Source organism: Scyliorhinus torazame, chromosome 2 (assembly GCF_047496885.1).
Source record: "Scyliorhinus torazame isolate Kashiwa2021f chromosome 2, sScyTor2.1, whole genome shotgun sequence".
NCBI classification, from domain to species: domain Eukaryota; kingdom Metazoa; phylum Chordata; class Chondrichthyes; order Carcharhiniformes; family Scyliorhinidae; genus Scyliorhinus; species Scyliorhinus torazame.
This window is the reverse complement of record NC_092708.1, coordinates 390,976,604-390,996,161: the sequence shown is the minus strand read 5'-3', so window position 1 is coordinate 390,996,161 and position 19,558 is coordinate 390,976,604. Positions and strand designations below refer to the sequence as shown.

Sequence of the window (19,558 nt, the reverse complement as noted above, 5' to 3'; positions counted from 1 at the left end):
AGTGTGTTCAGTGGATACTGTGTGTTTGAGGGTGAGTGTGTTCAGTGGATACTGTGTGTGTTTGAGGGTGAGTGTGTTCAGTGGATACTGTGTGTGTTTGAGGGTGAGTGTGTTTAGTGGATACGGTGTGTCTTTGAGGGTAAGTGAGTTCAGTGGATACTCGTGTGTGTGAGTGTGCTGAGTGGATACTCTGTTTGAGTGTGTTTGAGGGTGAATATGACAGTGGGTGTGGTTGCTACAATTGATATTAACCAGGTGGGTGTGTGAGGTGAAAGAGGCGGGCTCAACCCCACCGTCACCAGGAAGTCGTCCCAAATGATCCTTTGAGTGAATGTCAGATCCCTCCCTCCCTCTCCCCGCCCTCCTCTTCGCACTGATCTCTCAGTCCTGCCTCTGTTCGGTCCCGCAGGTTAAAGGGACGCTGAGATTGTGCAGCCCAGCCGGGCTCGCTGTCCCCCTATGGCTCGATTCGAATGGGACTGGTTCCAGCGAGAGGAGCTGATCGGTCATATCAGCGACATCCGAGTGCAGAACCTGCAGGGTAAGAGGCTGCTGCCCTGGGATGGCTCCAGCTCCGCACCGCGCAAAGTTGGCCAAAAAAAAAACTTTTTTGCTCGGTCTGAGTAAATGAGTGGAGCCTGAGTGAGTGAGAGTGGAGGCAGCTCTCACTGCAGGGTATCTGTCCTGTGCGCTGCATTGGGACACCCTCACCATTTTGCTCAACCTAAACTTTGTCCAAATGAACTCTACTGATTATTTAAAATTCACCAATCATTTCTAAGAGGGTGGAAATAACTAATTCGCGGACCATCATCTTCAGGATGTTTGGATAAGGTCGAATTCCATTTTTTCGACTTTTTGCCAGTTTTTTGTTTATTTGGCTCTCATTGTCTGTCTGTGTGTGTGTGTTTCTGGGTCTCTGGATGTGCCTGGGTCTGTGTGTGTGCCTGGGTCTGTGTGTGTGTTTCTGGGTTTCTGCATGTGCCTGGGTCTGAGTGTGCCTGGGTCTGTGTGTGTGTCTGTGTTTCTGGGTCCCTGGATGTGCCTGGGTCTGTGGGTCTGTGTGTCTCTGGGTCTGTGTGTCTCTGGGTCTGTGTGTCTCTGGGTCTGTGTGTCTCTGGGTCTGTGTGTCTCTGGGTCTGTGTGTCTCCGGGTCTGTGTGTCTCCGGGTCTGTGTGTCTCCGGGTCTGTGTGTCTCTGGGTCCCTGGGTGAGTATGTGTGTGTGTGTCTCTGGGTCCCTGGGTGAGTATGTGTGTGTGTGTCTCTGGGTCCCTGGGTGAGTATGTGTGTGTGTGTCTCTGGGTCCCTGGGTGAGTATGTGTGTGTGTGTCTCTGGGTCCCTGGGTGAGTATGTGTGTGTGTGTCTCTGGGTCCCTGGGTGAGTATGTGTGTGTGTGTTTTTGGGTCTCTGGGTGAGTATGTGTGTGTGTGTTTTTGGGTCTCTGGGTGAGTATGTGTGTGTGTGTTTTTGGGTCTCTGGATGTGCCTGGGTCTGTGTCTCTGTGTGCATGTGCGCGTGTTTCTGGGTCTCTGGATGTGTACCCAATTCATTTTTTCTCCAATTAAGGGGCAATTTAGTGTGGCCAATCCACCTTCTCTGCACATCTTTGGGTTGTGGGGGTGAGACCCACGCAGACACAGGGAGAATGTGCAAACTCCACACGGACAGTGACCCAGAGCCGGGGATCGAACCTGGGACCTCGATGCCGTGAGGCAGCAGTGCTAACCCACTGCGCCACTGTGCTGCCCATAGCTTATTGTCACAAGTAGGCTTCAAATGAAGTTACTGTGAGAAGCCCCTAGTCGCCACATTCCGGCGCCTGTTCAGGGAGGCCGGTACGGGAATTGAACCTGCGCTGATGGCCTTGTTCTGCATTACAAGCCAGCTGTTTAGCCCACTGTGCTAATGTGTCCAATGGATGTGCCAGGGTGTGTGTGTGTGTTTCTGGGTGTCTGGATGTGCCTGGGTCTGGTGATTGTGTGTGTTTCTGGGTCTCTGGATGTGCCTGGGTGTATGTGTTTGTATTTCTTGGTCTGTGGGTGTGTCTGGGTCTGTGTTTCTGTGTCTGGGTCTCTGGATGTACCAGTGTCTGTGTGTGTGTGTGTTTCTGGTTCTCGGGTGTGCCTGTGTGTGTGCCTGTGTGTGGGTCTCTGGGTGTGCCTGGGTCTGTGTGTGTCTCTGGGTGTGTGTGTGTGTGTTTCTGGGTCTCTGGATGTGCCTGGGTCTGTCTGTTTATGTATGTGTGTGTGTGTGTTTGTTTCTGGGTCTCTGGATGTGTGTGTGTGTCTCTCTGGGTCTCTGGATGTGCCTGGGTGTGTGTTTCTGTGTGTGTGTGTGTGTGTGTGTGTGTGTCTCTGGGTCTCTGGGTGTGTGTGTGTGTTTCTGGGTCTCTGGGTGTGCCAGGGTGTGTGTGTGTTTCTGGGTCTCTGGATGTGCCTGGGTCTGTGTGTGTGTGGGTCTCTGGGTGTGTGTGTGTGGGTCTCTGGGTGTGTGTGTGTGGGTCTCTGGGTGTGTGTGTGTGGGTCTCTGGGTGTGTGTGTGTGGGTCTCTGGGTGTGTGTGTGTGGGTCTCTGGGTGTGTGTGTGGGGGTCTCTGGGTGTGTGTGTGGGGGTCTCTGGGTGTGTGTGTGTGGGGGTCTCTGGGTGTGTGTGTGTGGGGGTCTCTGGGTGTGTGTGTGTGGGGGTCTCTGGGTGTGTGTGTGTGGGGGTCTCTGGGTGTGTGTGTGTGGGGGTCTCTGGGTGTGTGTGTGTGGGGGTCTCTGGGTGTGTGTGTGTGGGTCTCTGGGTGTGTGTGTGTGGGTCTCTGGGTGTGTGTGTGTGTGTGGGTCTCTGGGTGTGTGTGTGTGGGTCTCTGGGTGTGTGTGTGTGGGTGTTTCTGGGTCTCTGGATGTGCCTGGGTGTGTGTTTCTGGGTCTCTGGATGTGCCTGGGTGTGTGTTTCTGTGTGTGTGTGTTTTTCTGGGTCTCTGGGTGTGCCTGGGTGTGTGTGTGTGTCTCTGGGTCTCTGGGTGTGTGTGTGTGTTTCTGGGTCTCTGGGTGTGCCAGGGTGTGTGTGTGTTTCTGGGTCTCTGGATGTGCCTGGGTCTGTGTGTGTGTGGGTCTCTGGGTGTGAGTGTGTGGGTCTCTGGGTGTGTGTGTGTGGGTGTTTCTGGGTCTCTGGATGTGTGTGTGTGTCTCTCTGGGTCTCTGGATGTGCCTGGGTGTGTGTTTCTGGGTCTCTGGGTGTGTGTGTGTTTCTGTGTGTGTGTGTTTTTCTGGGTCTCTGGGTGTGCCTGGGTGTGTGTGTGTGTCTCTGGGTCTCTGGGTGTGTGTGTGTGTTTCTGGGTCTCTGGATGTGCCTGGGTGTGTGTGTGTGTGGGTCTCTGGGTGTGAGTGTGTGGGTCTCTGGGTGTGAGTGTGTGGGTCTCTGGGTGTGAGTGTGTGGATCTCTGGGTGTGAGTGTGTGGGTCTCTGGGTGTGTGTGTGTGGGTGTTTCTGGGTCTCTGGGTGTGCCAGGGTGTGCGTGTGTGTGTGTTTCTGGGTCTCTGGGTGTGCCTGGGGGGGGTGTCTCTGGGTGTGTGTGTGTGTGTTTCTGGGTCTCTGGTTGTGCCTGGGGGGGGGGGGGGGGGGGGGGGGTCTGTGTGTGTGTGTGTGTGTGTGTGTGTGTGTGTTTCTGGGTCTCTGGGTGTGCGTGTGTGTGTGTTTCTGGGTCTCTGGGTGTGCCAGGGTGTGTACAGACAATAATATCAGTCATCCCCTCCCTTTTTAAATCTGTGAAGAGAACAGGATTGAAAACGCTGTTTCTCTCTGACTCACCTCAAAATGTCAAACATTCCACAGGTCCTTGTTCCTGCTTCAGGTCACAAGAATAATAATGATGTAAAAATACAGCTGTTACCGGACCTCAAATCAGTGCCTGATATTCATTGAATTTCCTTGTGTTTAACCTTGTCAAGGGGAGCCCAATCACCTGTTTCACCTCTGTGCAGGAACTGCCCCCGTCTTTCTTTCTCCCCAACCCCTGCCCTAGCACTTGCTGTCTCGTGCCCCCACACTGGCACCACCTCTGTCTCACCCCCTCACTCGTGTGCCCTTTGTCTCTCTCTCTTTCGTTCCGTCTCTCGCTGTGTGTTCGTGTTTTCTCCCTTGTCCTCGCTGCCTCACTCTTCCCCTCGCTTTTTGTCTGTCCCACACTCTGACTCTTTGCATCAAGAAACCTTTTCTGTTTTATTGATGCTGATATGGTCAGTGTTACTTTCCTCACTTACATAGAAAATAGGATTAGACCACTTAGCTCTTCAAGCCCGCTTCACTATTCATTATGATCATGGCTATTTATTCAACTCAATAGCCTAATCCCGCACCCCCCCCCCCCCCCCCAATTGATCCCCTTCGCCCCAATGGCGATATCTAACCCTTTTTTGAAAACATACAATGTTTTGGCCTCAACTACTGTCCATGGTAGCCAATTCCACAGGCTCATCACTCTGAGTGAATACATTTTTCCTCATCTCTGTCCTAAATGGTTTACCCCGTATCCTTAGACTATGACCTCTAGTTCTGCATTCCTCTACCATCAGGAACATCCTGCATCTACCCTGTCTAGTCCTGTTAGAATTTTATAGGATTCTATGAGATCTCCCCTCATTCTCCTGAACTTCAGTGAATATAATCCTTACCGACTCAATCTCTCCTCATAACGTCAGTCCCATCATCCCCGAAATCAGTCTGGTAATCTGCACTCCCTCGATTGCCAGAACATCCTTCCTCAGAAAAGGAGACCAAAGCTGCACACGATACTCCAGGTGTGGGCTCACCAGTGCCCTGCATAATTTCACCAAGATATCCCAGCTCCTGTATTCGAATCTGTTTGCAATGAAGGCCAACATACCAGTTGCCGCCTTTACTGCCTGCTGTACCTACACGCTTGCCTTCAGCGACTGGTGGACAAGGACACCCAGGTCCCGTTGCACATTCCCCCTCTCTTAATTTATAGCCATTCAGATAGCAATCTGCCTTCCTATTTTTGCTACCAAAGTGGATAATCCCACATTGATCCACATTACACTGCATCCGCCATTCATTTGCTCACTCACTCAACTTGCCCAAATCACACAGAAACGTCTCTGCAACTTCTCACGGCTCACCCTTCTACCCAGCTTTGTCTCATCTGCAAACTCCAAGTATCCCATTTTGCATACCCCCCTCCCTCCCTGTGTTCAAATCAGTGCGGTATTGGCTGGGGCACACAAGCGTAATGGATATGTTACTGGTTTAGTAATCGAGAAACTTGAACTAAAGATCTGGAGGCATGAGTTCAAATCCTACAATGGCAGCTGAGGAAATTAACTTCAGTTAATTAAATAAATCTGGAATATAAAAAGCTGATATTTGAATGGTGACCATGAAACAACTGCGTTTATATAAAAAAACGTCCATCTGCTTTTCGTTAGGGAAGGGAATCTGCTGCAGTTTCATGGCCTCAGCAATATGGTTCCCTGTTAAAAGCCATCTGATATTGCCCAGTAAACCACTTAGTTGTCAAGAAAGTAGTTCATCGCCACCTCCTTGAGGACAATTAGGGATGGGAAATAAATGATGGTCCTGCCAACGATGCCTGCAACCCATGAATGAGTATTAAATCAAACCGATCTTCTCGTCTAATTCACTCTAGCACAGGAGCTCACAACTGGAAATCTTTCTTTTCCTCAGTCTTCCTTTATCACAGCCTAAGCTGAACAATATTATTTCCTGATTTTCATCTCCTCTGCTTTTCTTTCTGCATTTGGTAATGTCTTCACGATGAGCCATGGTAAGGAAGTAAGGCCACCGAGAGATCAGGTGGATGAAACAGAGGAATCTCTAATCTAAACAAGGAAAACTGTCAAGGTGTTGAGAAGGGGGGAGGGGGGGTGCTAAAAGAGTCTCTCTAGATATGGCAGCAGTTTCCAAGTCATTCTCACAAATTTGAATTTTATGGGACTGCTGAGGAAGAACATACAAACATACAAAATATGAGCAGAAGTAGACCATTTGGCCCCTCAAGCCTGCTTTCTGCCATTAAATAATTTTAATGGCAGCGGCAGAAATTAAATAATTTGTTTGTTTTGAGTTCCACATTCCCGTCTCCCTTAGATAACTTTAGATTTTGGTTAGGCAAGGGAATCAATCTACCTCCGCCTTTAAAAGATTCAGTGACCCTGCTTCCACCGCCTTCTGAGAGAGTTCCGTTACACAACGCTCTGAGTGGGGAAAATAATCTCTTCATTGTGGGGAAAATAATCTCTTAATTTCAGTGCGAAAAGGATGAACCCTAATTTTAAAACAGTTCAAACCTTACATAGAATTTACAGTACAGAAGGAGGCCATTCGGCCCATCGAGTCTGCACCGGCTCTTGGAAAGAGCACCCTACCCAAGGCCAACACCTCCACCCTATCCCCATAACCCAGTAACCACACCCAACACTAAGGGCAATTTTGGACACTAAGGGCAATTTATCACGGCCAATCCATCTAACCTGTACATCTTTGGACTGTGGGAGGAAACCGGAGCAACCGGAGGAAACCCACGCACACACGGGGAGAACGTGCAGACTCCGCACAGACAGAGACCCAAGCCGGGAATCGAACCTGGGACCCTGGAGCTGTGAAGCAATTGTGCTATCCACAAGGCTACCGTGCCCCGTGTTCGGGACTCGCCCACAAGAGGAAACATTGGGGGGGCGATTCTCCCAAATGGAGCCCAAGTGTTTCACGACGGCGCAAAACGGGCACGGGGACGACCGATTCTGGTCCCCACGGGGGCCAGCACGGTGCTGGAGGGGTTCACGCCCCTCCAGCCTCCCCTCCCGGCACCAACTGGGCATGTGCGGGGGACTTCTTTTGCGTGCTGGCCCCGACTCAACATGGCATCGGTGTTCAGGGGCCGGCCGCGCAGGAAAGTAGGCCCGGGGGGGTGGGTGGGAGAGGCCGGCCCGCCGATCGGTGGGCCCCGATCGCGGGCCAGACCCCATCGGAGCCCCCCCCCCCCCCAGACGGGGACGGAGGCCCCCCCCCCCCCCCCCCCCACAGGCCGCCCCCCGACCCTTCGTGCAGGGGTGAACGGCGCCGGCGGGACTCTGTCATATCAGCGCGGCCGCTCGGCCCATCTGGGCCGGAGAATCGGCAGCCCCGCTGATTCCAGCGGCCCGCAGCCGGCACCGCGTCAAACGTGCCGGCGCAAATGGCGCCGATTCTCTGCACCTCGGAGAACCGTGCGCCGGCGTCATGGCACGGTTGCGGCGATTCTGCAGCCCGGCGCGGGGCTCAGAGAATCGCCCCCATTCTTTCCACGTCCACCTTGTCAAGACCATTCAGGATCTTGTATACTTCAATCAAGTCACCCCTCACTCTTTGAAACCCCGATAGATTTATGCATGTCCTTTGTTTTTCGTGTGTGTTTCCTCATAGGAATGAATTGCCTACTTCCACTCCAACTCCTGTGTTCCTCAAGACAAACCCCTCATCCTTCTTTCAATAGGGAAACTAAAAAACACACAGTATTTGAGATGCGGTCTCATTAATGCCCTTACAATTGATGCATAACATCCTTATTTTAATGTTCACTCCCCCTTGTAATAAATGATAGCATTCCATTAGCCTTCTTGATTACACGCTGCACCTACATACTGACATGTGCCGAGAACAGCTAGATCCCTTTGCAACTTGGCAGATCTGCAGCCGTTGTCCATTTAAGTAATATTCTGCTTTTTTTACTCTTTCTTCCTGCCAAAGTGAGCAACTTCACATTTTCCCACATTATATATCATCTGCCAGATTTTTGCTCACTCACTAAACATATCTATATTCATCTGCAAACTCTGTATGTCTTCTTCACAATATACTTCCCTTCTATCTTTGAGTCATCTGCAAATTTTGCTGCCATGCCTTCACTTCCCTCATCTAAGTCATTGATATAAATTATAAAAAGTTGAGGTGTCAGCACAGACCCTTACAGAACTTCACTTGTCACATCCTGCCAATCAGACAAAGACCAATTAATGCATAGTCTCTGCTTTCTGTCAACCAGCCATTCTTCTATCCAGGCTAATATGTTATCCCCGACACTGTGAACTTTATTTTTTGCAATAACCTTTTGATGCGGCACCTTATCAAATGCTTTCTGGAAATCTAAGTACAGTAGGTCTACAGACTCTCCTTTATCCACAGCACATTACTCCTTCAGAGAACTCTCATAAATTGTTTTAACATGATTTCCCTTTCACAAAACCATGCTGACTCTTCCCAATTACTTTGAGTTTGTTCCAAGTGCTACAATCTCCTTAATAATTGATTCTAACACCTTCCCCACAACAGATGAGAAGCTAACTGGCGTATAGTTTCCTGTTTTCTGCCTCTCTCCCTCCTTGAGTAGAGCTACTTTCCAGACTAATAGAACCTTTCCAGAATCTAGGGAATGTTGGAAAATCAGCACCAACCCATCTTCTACCACATTAGCTAAGACCCGAGGGTGAAGTCCACCTGGATCCAGAGACTTGTCAGCTGCAGCTCCATCAATCTGCTCACTACAACTTCTCCAGTGATTGTAGTTTCTCCAAGTTCCTCTCTTTCCTATCCACCTTTCCCACCTGCCATCTTACTGCTATTACTAGAATGTTTTTCATATCCTCTATAGTGAAAACAGAAGCAAAATATTTGTTCAATTCATCCTCCAGTTCCTTATTACCTACAATTAGCTCCCTATTCTCACTCTCTAGAGGATCAACACTCACTTCACTCTTTTCCTGATAAAATACCTGTAGAAATGGAATGAAATAGTAAACTAAGCTTCTTGCAGACTGACTGCCTTACCAGAGGAGGGGTGATTGTTTGACTTTGTCAAAATAAGTCAGCCAAGAACAGGAATTAATGAACGATGACTAAGGAGGGAGTGAAACAGCAAGAGGAGGGAGTTGTGTTTTTAACCAAAAAAAAACTGCCTGGTTCAAGAATGGAGAGGAAATCAAGGTGACGCAACTCCGCTTTTACATAATGGAGGGAATGAAAGTTTCCTCTCGGGACTGTGTGCTGAAGAGAATTGCTGAATGTTGAGCTGATTTATCAGTGAAAGAATGAGGGAAGCAATCAGGAGAAAACTAAGGAACAGGTGAGAGAAAGGACAACCCAGATTGAATGGTAAAACTGTTAGACAATGAACAGAGACAGAAACATTTGGAGAAAAAAGTGAGCTGACGTGAACATAGTGTTGTTAGGAGGGCAAAATGCTGTTAATTTACTTTGAAATGCCGCGGGCCTGGTCTTTTTGAATGCTTTATGAGAGGTACAAAATAAGGGGTTTGAGTGGAGAGTTTTGCAAGGCAGATGATATGCCAATGTTTTTCCCCCAATGAGCTCTGGTAACAAAAAGGAAATGATGTCTTCTGGATTTTTGGTGGTTGTGTTATGAGTGGGCTGACCTATGAACTGCAGCACAAAATGAACCCTGGAGGTTGCTCCAGGCATAGAAAAACATTGTGCTGGTTCCTAAAGGACAAGTTACAGATTGTTCACGGTCAAATGTAAAGAATGATTCAGTGAGGGGCGTTTAACACCTCGTGTTTATGGTTCCATGTAAAAAGTTCCAAACTCCAAGCAGACATTTGGGAGAGACTTCCAGTGTAGCTTACTGGCTGGTAACCTTAGACCGATCGTATTGTTTATTTACTGCATTTCATTCTGCTCACTGCATTGGAACGAGAGAAGGCCATTCGGCCCTTCAGCTTGAAACGCATTCTTCCAAATCCCAAACCGGAACTGTCTGCCCTGGTGTCATTTATTCATTGCCTCTCGCTCGTTGTTACATTTGATGTTTCTATTTCTCTTTAAGATAGTGAGTTCCAGATACCCAGCAACCTTTGGGTGAAAAGAATTTTCATAAACTCCCCAATAATTCTCTACTAATTACTTTAAATCTACCCTTGGTTGTTGACTTCTCTGCTAGGCGCATCTCATAATTTTATACCCCTCAATTAAATGCTCCCTTGGCGCCTCTCTGTTCCAAAGGAAGCGGACAATTCATTCCTTCCTCCTAGTTTAAATCCTGCATTCCGGAAAACATCCTCGTAAATTTCTGCGTTCTTTCCAGTGTGATCACATCCTTCCTAAAATGCAGTGACCCCAACTGTATGCAGTACTGTAGCTGTGGCTAAACTAGTGTTTTATACACTTCTAGCAAACCCTTCCTATTCTTATATTCTGTGCCTTGGCCAATGAGCACCTTGTTTGCCTGCCTGCTAGCTTCAGGAATCTGTGGACGTAAACTCCAAGGTTCCTGTATTCCTCTATACTTAATAACCTGACATTCATTGAACTCTTTTGCCTCACATTTCTTCTGATTGAATTTCATTTGCCATTTTCTGCCTTCCTGACCAGTCCATTGATATCTTTCTCATTATCAACCCATGGCCATTTTTATTGTATCATCTGAAAACATCCTTCTAATTCCCCTAACAAATCTTTGTCTCTTGCTTTTCCATGGTAGAACCTAATTGGAAACAGCATACCGGTCACAAAAACATCTGCCAACCACTAGTCTTTGCCTGCCACTAAATCAGAATTGAATCCAACTTACCACTTTTCCTTCGAGCCCATGAGTTTCTAATTTACTGATGTAGTGCGCCATATGGGACCTTGTGAAAAACAGTGCTAAAATCCATATAGACTACATCAAATGCACTACCCTCATCGACCCTCCTCGTTACCTCCTCAAAATATTCAATCAAGTTAGTCAGACACAACCTTTCTATTCTTAATGACTGGATGATTTATTTGTGCCTTTCTAAATTATGATTGCTCCTGAAGACATTTTTTTCCCCAATGATTTGCGCACCAACAAGGTTAGGCTAACTGGTCGCTAATTACTCGGTCCATCTCTTTTTTTTTTTTTTTGCCCTCCAGTCCTCTAGCACACCCAAAACAAGAGAGAATTGGAAAATGATGGTCAGAGCCTCCATTAATTGTTCCTTTGCTTCTCTTGGGATGCATTTCACCCTGGCCTGGTGATTTACTTATCATCAATGATACTAATCTCCTTAATACTTCCTCCTGCTGTTTATCCCATCCATTATTTTACATTTCTCCTCTGTTATTACATGCCTGCACAATTCCTATCATTCCTTGAAACCTATATACATCCTCCAAGCAGGTTTTGTTCACTAATAAGCCAAACTCTCTTTCCTTAGCAATGGGAGTAAGTTACAGGCTGGAATCTAATAGAGGAGTTCAGGTCATTTGTCTGAACTCTTTGAATGCGAAACAAATATTAAATTCAGCATTTGGTACAGTGAAAAGAACAGTTAGATCTCCCAGCACTGAAGGCAATGTGAAAGAAGCTCAGTGGGTGAGGGGAGAATTGTGAGACTTCAGTTCCACTTAACATTTTGGGTGAAGCGTTTTGTGAGAGCGAGCAGAGAGTTCCTGGGTTTAACTAACTGACCTTCGGTGGTTGTTATCGGCTGTCCTGCAATTCAGAAATGATGTGTACTGAGTTGTGAGTTTCTGTCATGGGGGTTTCTTGTGACATGGCCAATTCTTGATCCAGAGATCTTTGGGCATATGTAGCAGGATGTTCCATGAGTGCAGAATTCCGAACCCTAGAGGGCTGAGGAGGCTTAATCATTGAGTATATTCATGACCGAGATTGATATTTCTGGTTATTGAAGATATCAAGGGATATGGGGATTGTGCGGGAAAATACATTGAGGTAGAAGATCCAGCATGATCTAATTGAAAGACAGAACAGGCTCCAGTGACCTAATGGCCTCCCCCTGCTTCTGTTTCCTCTTTCCTATGTTCCTGTCTGCTTTCCTTTCCTTCTCTGCCTCATTAGTAAGTTGTTGGGACTCAAAGCGGCTCGATGGTCAAGTTGTCTTCATTCTGAACGGCTTGTAGCTCTGCCCAGTCATTAATATCAATGCTGCCACTATTCAGGGAGTGTGGTATTATCAGGTATTGCAGCACCCGAGAGGCTGAAGTCCATTGGTTAAACCTGGGGGTTTACCATTGCCTGTATAGTATGTAGCTCCGCCCTGATAGGCGGGGTATAAGAGTCGGTGCCATCCCAGCAGCGCTCATTTTGTACCCGAGTTGCTGGGGAACAGATCTAGTCTATTAAAGCCTTCAGTTATGCTTTAGCCTCGTCTTTGCAGTTATTGATCGTGCATCAAGGAGAACCTCAGAGTGTCTTTGAAGTGGGTTTTCTGTCCTCTGCTGGGAGATTGGACATTTGAGAATTGAAAAAAACTGGACCTGGCAGGGAAGACAACTTTCAGCCATTCAGTCCGTTGATGTTGATTTTGCAGGTATTTTTCCGAATGCTTGTGGAACTGGCTTCAAGAAGGACACCAGTGTTCTGGCCCTCCTATTGATTCTGGAGAATGTGGCAGAGGCTTTGCTAATGGAATTCCTCTATCCAGAGCTCTGGATTAAAGAAAGGAAAAATCAATCAAAAATTGATTTTTATTGGTAAAAGTGCATGTGTCGGTCAGCATAAGTGTCAGTTGTGATGCCTGCTGTAATAAAATAGCCCATCAACCTTCGCTGCCTGAGCTCATTTGGGTGGAGTACTGGAAATAAGAGGTGATGCCGTCAGTAGAAAATGAAACAAAATTTGAAGACTAGAAGTAGAGTTTGGACCTGCTTGCCAAGGCGCTCACTCATAACCTCTCTGGTCACAAATGTCCTTTACCAAAATCTCTTTCAGTATCAGGTGCCAACTTTGAGCTCATTCAGGGGTTACAGTATCACTGCCAAGGCTGCATTTGTTGCTGGTCCCTAGTTTCCCTGAGAACTGTTGCGTCTTGCTGGGTTACTCCCGAGAAGAGTTGAGCATGAACCATGTTAGCATGGAGACTAAAATTACTTGTAGATTCAGACGGAGTCAGGAAGGAAGATTCCGTTCCTGAAAAACATTAATGAACCAGTTGTGTTTTGCGACAGCATCGCCACTTCATCAAACCACCTTTTGTATTTCCAGATTTTCTTTCTTTAACTAGACTTAAATTCTCAAACTGCCGATTGTAGGATTTTAAACTCACGTTCTCTGGATCGTTAGTCCAGGTTTCTGGATCACTTTTTCATCGACATTCCCTCCAGCAACATCCATGCCGATGCCATTCAGAAAGCACTCTATAATGGGACGGGGTAGGGCGGCACGTGGCACTGTGGTTAGCACTGCTGCCTATGGCGCTGAGGACCCGGGTTCGAATCCCGGCCCTGGGTCACTGTCCGTGTGGAGTTTGCACATTCCCCCCAAGTCTGCGTGGGTTTCACCCCCGCCATCCAAAGATGTGCAGGGTAGGTAGGTTGGCCACACTAAATTGCCCCTTAATTGGAAAAGAACTAATTGGGTACTCTAAATTTTAAAAAAAATTAAATTAAATTTAAAAAAAGATAATGGGAGGGTGGGGGGGAATAGAGAACACCTTTTTTCAGCTGAGACATTCAGGGGAATTATGGGTAGTTGTGACTTCTGTCATGGACCACCCCCTTGAGGTTTAAGCCTTTAATTCCAGCTCAAGAGTATGAGACTCTTTCATCCCATGTTTTTTTTTTGTAAATGGTGCTTTTTGTTTTGGAAACTAATTGGGCTCTTACGACCAAAGATGTGCAGTTGCTTCAAAGTTCAATCCTTGTTTTGAATCTAAGTGGCTCACCCATAAATTAGAAGAATAGAAAAATGTAAACACTGCAACGAATCAACATTACTCGGCGCCAACTGGAGAGAAAGAAGAGACCTGGGCTCTGTCATCCAGCAAAGTAGGTAATGATTATACAGGGAGAGGGAGATGAACAAATGGGGTCTCAATCCTTTCTCCTGACACAGCACATCTACCAGACTTGCACTTATATAGCACTTATCTTTGGAACGACCTCTGGGCATTCCAAAGCTCATTAAAACCAGTGCATTTGAACTGTCGGCATTGTGCAGTTTTTGTGATGTTGACTGAGGGATAAATATGAGCCATGATAGCCGGGAGAACTCCTCTGCTCCTCTTCAAAGTAGTGCCATTGTTTTTTATGCCCACCTGGGAGGGCAGATGTTCTCTCAGTTTGACGTCTGAAATATGGTATCTCTGACAGTGCAGCGTTCCTTCAGCACTGCGCTGGAAGTGTTGAGCTAAATTTTGTGCTGGAGTGTGCACAGTATTTCGTACTGCTGCCTCACAGCACCAGGGATCTGTAGGTGGACCTAGGTAGGGTGCTCTTTCAGAGGGTTGGTGCACAGTCGATGGTGCCCCTTCTGCATTGCATTCAATGGACTTGAAACCCACTAAGCCAAGGTGGACGCATGAACTCTTTCTGCTCATCCCTTCTAGCTTTTTGTCCAATATTTCCCTTTGTCTCCTGTAGACACTGGTGCTGGGATGTTGGGGAGGGAGAGCAGCGGCGATGGGGGGCACAGCTCTCCCATTTGTGTGGCTGTTTTACATATCGTAAAGGCAGCAGTTGATTGGCCTGGGGAGGCAACACTTTGGCCAATCCTCGTCCATTTACCCAATGAACCAATGGGATTGCATTTGTTTAAAAAGATAATTTGTTTTTCTTTTGGGGCGGTGAGCTGCATTGGCAAGGAAGTCCTGGATAGGCCAGTATGAGTACAGGGTGATAGGCTTCTTTCCCTGAGGAACAGCTTCTATGTATTTTTTAGTATTAGTCTGAAAATGAACAGATTAATTGAATCTGATTTTACAATGAGTCCTGGTAGAGTTTGAACATGTGAATAATCTTAATAGTCTGTTGCTCAGCTCATTTTTATTTGGACAGAGCAGGAACTTTCTCTCCTTTTCCCAAAGGAAATTCAAACAAATGCCTCCCCCAGTTACATCTTTGCTTATTTCTTGCTGTAACTAATTGTTTGTGCTGTTCTACTGGCAGTCTCCTGCTAACTTGTTGACTAATATTTCCACATTAAATGCCCAAGTGATTGCGTGTTCTGGGAAATGATGACAGCACATTGCTGGTGCTGAACAACAGCACAGAATAGAAGTCCCCAATGTTTAACTGTGAAACCTAAACAATTGCTGAATGAACTTGAATTGCTTGTGGAGACAGACCTTGACTGGTTCCTTTTATACCGTCAATCGCTTGTAGCTACCTATTGGTTGGCAGATAGGCAGATAACCAGGTGACAACACATAGGAAATAAGTGCACTGTAGTCTGTCTACTACCTTTCCAACTAAGATAATATAGATCGACTCTAATACCATCTTGATCAGTATGATTTACATAGGCTTTCCTTACACCCACTGAGTTATCAAGAGAACTTGTACTGGTTCAGCTCTCAATGTCTCCTCCATCTGCTCAATTTTGTTTGGACCTGCTGATTAATTAACTCCTCCAGCCAGGGAGTGTCTTTGAGCTCTTAATATCCGTGTGAAATATAACACTGTGAAAACATCATGTGTGGTAAATCACCATAAGGGTGTGGGTAGTCGAGTAACTAAGGGAGTGCAGGTTGAGGCAATTTGGTAGCTGCAACAATAAACAATGTTACTGAAGGATTTACTGTACATTGCACAAAAGAAGCATTAAATCTGGCAGAGTTACACACAAACGTAAGACAAGTTTATCAGGCCTCACCTTGACAGATATGGTGCCGTCACTTGACTCTGACTTCCGTCATTTGTGGCTGGATTATCCTCTTGGTGAGAAGGCTGGTTCGCAGTCGAGGGTGAATCTGGGCTGAATCACCACTCTGAGCCCCTGTTTCAAGCATGGCGCAGACTTTCAGTGAATTTGGCTCTAAACTCGATCTTGGGAGAAGTGGAAAGATGTTGCATTCATCCAATCAGGTGCTCTTCAGAGTTTGGGTTGAGGTGAGTTGTTGGGAGGGAGAAGGATAAAGTAAAGGGAACCTTGCTCCACTTCAAGCCATGGATGTTATCCTGGGAGTGCTTGATGCTGATAACTGGGAGGTTAATATGCATTAATGCCTCTCCGTTTAATGGACAAGGAAGTGCTTGTTGGGGGCTCTTGTTTTGATGTGTTTGAAACATCCAAGATCCTGGTGGGTATCGGTGGGATGGATGTGGAGAGGATGTTTCTTCTTGTGGGCAAATCTAGAACTAGGGGGGTCACTATTTAAAAATAAGGGGTCGCATATTTAAGGCAGATGTGATAAAATTATTCTCTTGAGGGTTGTAAGTCTTTGGAATTCTCTGCCTGAAGAGGCGGTGGAAGGAGAGTCTATGAATATTTTTAAACCGAGGTGGATAGATTCTTGATATGGTGGAAGAATGATACGGAAGCTTGTTTCTTCCTTTAACAATTTATTGTTCAAAGAGCTTGGAGTTACAACTTCCTTCCTCCCCCATTGCAATGTCTCTATTTATACTCCTATTTTGAAACTAACGAATAATCAATTAAACTAAATCAAATTAACTGTCTATTTAGATTCCTATTTTACGTAAATTAAATAACCAATTAAACTAAATCAAATAAACCGTGGGACAAATTAAAGGGGCTGCTCCTTAAACAATAAAGCAAATCACAAATGAAATGTTCTGATTTGATGTTTTAAAATGGTTAATAAGGCACCATAGTCCTCATGGCACGGAAGACCATCTCCATTTATGCTCTTGATCCAATGCACATTATATGTCCTGAGCAATTCAATTAGCTTAACCAGGTGTATGCCAAAAGATGCAATTGCTAACACTTGACAAGCAAGGGGATTATAGATTATCGGGGATAGGGAATATGCAGATTTGAGATTACTATCAGATCAGCCATGATCTTATAAAATGGTGGTGCAGGCTCGGGGGGGTTGAATGGTCTACTTTTTTCTTTTGTAAATCAAGATGGATTGGAAGTTTCCCCCCACCCCCATTAATTCCTGGTGTACAAAAATTTCTCGCAAGGATGACATTTATTCCCATCCCTCGGGCGTGGTGAGTTGCCACCTTGAACCATCACAATTCCGATGCAGGTAGTGTACAATTGTGCTAGAGAGGGAGTTGCAAAAACTCTGCAACAGTGAAATAGAAGGGATATAGTTACAAGTCGGGATGATGTCTGACACTGAGGGGAACTTGCACATGGAGGTACTCCCATATATCTGCTGACCTAGTTCTTCAAGGTGGTAGGGATCACAGGTTTCAAAGGTGCTGTCGAAGGAACCTTGGCGAGTTGCTGCAGTGCATAGTTTAGATGTTACGTGTGCAATGGGGGTGGAAGGAGTGGATGTTTCAGACGATAATATGGTTGTAATGATGCAAGACAAGTTTCAGTATTCCCCTTGTGTTAGCCTAGCTTGGTCAGTAATTATTTCACGTTCACCGCCCAAAACCTGGAAACATCAAGGTTGAGCTACTCAAGAGAGCCCTTCCAGAGCTTCAATCCCATGATCTAGATTGATATTCTCAGTAAATAGTGGGTGTGGGAGAGTGCACAGGGCCTGGGCTATTGTGGGCAATAGTAACTCTCAGGAGTGCTACGTGGAGTACCTGCACCAGCTGAGGATAAAATTGAATGGAATAAATGACATGTATGTTGGCAGCCACTTGGTTAGACCATCGGCTCAACTTTGAACAACTGATGTCTAGAGGATCTGGAGGATGTCTAGGATTCTCTTTATCATATATAAGGGACCTAGTGTCCATTTTAGACAGTCACCTGAATAACAATTGAGGCCATTTCGAGCCGAGCATATTTCTGGGGAAAATGGAGTTGATGTTGAAGATCAGCTGTGATCTTGTTGAATGATGAAGCAAACGAAAGCTCTTATTCTTGATTGTATGTGTGAAATTGGTCCTTTTTGCCCCTTTGTCCATGAGAAGATCTGTCAATTACCAGCAATTTCCCCCTCCCCAGATATTTCCAATGAATCATCCAGTATCTGTAGCGCTAATAAACTTGTCTCTCTCTGTTCTTTAACCATCCTGAGATTATAATGTGTTTGCACAAATTAGCAATGAACAAAATGCACTTGTTGAGACGTAATTAAAGATCTATTGCAGAGCTTTCCTCTTCAGAAAGTGCAAATGGGAAAGAACCCTTTCTATTATGAAGCTATCTCATTTCATCGCACATGAAAGGGTAGGCCATTGAAATGTCTTTGCCTCTTTCTATGAACGTTTGAGAATTGCAGATGGTTAGATTGCTTACATCGCTGTGATAAGTATAGATGGGCAATTTGATTTGATGCAGTCAGTCACTCATGTTTTAGGCCACTTTATTTTCAATATATTTTTATGATTGAATTTGGATGTTTTTCATGCTCTGTAACAAAAGTGTGCTTAAGTTGATTTCAGTAATTTATTTGGCACACCCCTCTGTTGTATAACAAATGCAAATGTATCTTTTTGTACTCATCAAAATTCAAGAGTTTCAATCACCCCGGGGAAGGTGAAACTGATTTTGGACAGTAATGCAAATCTTAATTTCCATTGAAGTCAAACCAGAGACCCAGGGTAATGCTCTGGGGACCCAGGTTCAAATCCCGCTACTGCAGATAGTCAAATTCAAATTCAATAAAAATCTGGAATTGAAAGTCTAATGACGACCATTGTCGAATGTCCTAAAAACCCATCTGGTTCACTAATATCCTTTAGGGAAGGAAATCTGCCGCCCTTACCTGGTCTGACCTATATGCGACTCCAGATCCACAGCAATGTGGTTGACTCTTAACTGCCTGAAGGGCATTTAGGGATGGGAATAAATGTTGGCCCAGCCTGTGACGCCTACGTCCCACAAATGAATTTTTAAAAAGTGACGTAAAATGGACAGTCAATTCATTATTGCTCGTTTAGGGCGCTGAAGACCAGTTTCACACCCCCCATCCCATCCTTCCAACAACAATTGTTAGTACTGAGCACTCTCAAATCAGGTAGTTATAGGATGGCTTAGCGCAGCATAAAGCTTCCCCTGTTTCATTCAAACAAATGCGTGTGATGAGATGGTTTGTAAAGAGCTAAGCATTTTCCTGGTATCCCAACCAACATTCTGGCCTCAGCTAATGAAACTCGAACAAATTAACTTATCATGTAAATCCAAGTCTTTTATTTTCTACGTCATTTTATCACCGGTTAGGTGGGGTGACTGGGGTATGGGTAAGTGGTGGGGGCATGTGCCTAGGTAGGGTGCTCTTTTAGAGGATCAGTGCAGACTCGATGGGCCGAAAGGCCTCCTCCTACACTATAGGGATTCTATGACCCCCCCGCACTGAGTGAAATTAGCAATGAGCGTAGAGATTAGGAAAAGTGTGGATCCTTGTGCAAACCGCTTGAACATATTTTAACCTTGAACTGCTTTAATATTTTAAATCCCTCAAATCCTCGTCGGTAATCCAGAAATAACCCAACCATGACTCATTTCATTTCACCAATTAGTTTGTAATCATTAAGGTAAGGAATGTTGCTGATGAGCAAAATGCTCACCTTGTGAGCTGGAAGCACACCTGTGCTTGAGCCTCCAGTGAGGAGCAGGCCAAGCTCAGCTGTGAATATTGTTTTCCAGCTGAAATAGCCCATCAGCATTCACTGTCAACACGGCGTCTGCCCTGCATGAGAAACACTTGGGTGAGCTGGCACAGTGCTGGAC

The 19,558-nt window shown here is 46.0% G+C and overlaps 1 protein-coding gene across 2 annotated transcripts in view; it reads left to right on the top strand.

The window, feature by feature from the left end:
• Window positions 1–369: 369 nt before the first annotated feature.
• Window positions 370–19,558, top strand: part of LOC140405769 (uncharacterized) — a 96,516-nt gene continuing 77,327 nt past the window's right edge. Inside the window, exon 1 of one of the 2 annotated variants that reach the window (XM_072494202.1) lies at window positions 370–541. In XM_072494202.1, the coding sequence (XP_072350303.1) occupies window positions 460–541 (82 nt within the window). In that variant the 5' untranslated portion in view covers window positions 370–459. Of the gene's footprint in view, window positions 542–15,732; window positions 15,835–19,558 lie in introns of those variants that run through there. The other variant, XM_072494205.1, reaches the window with a different exon arrangement.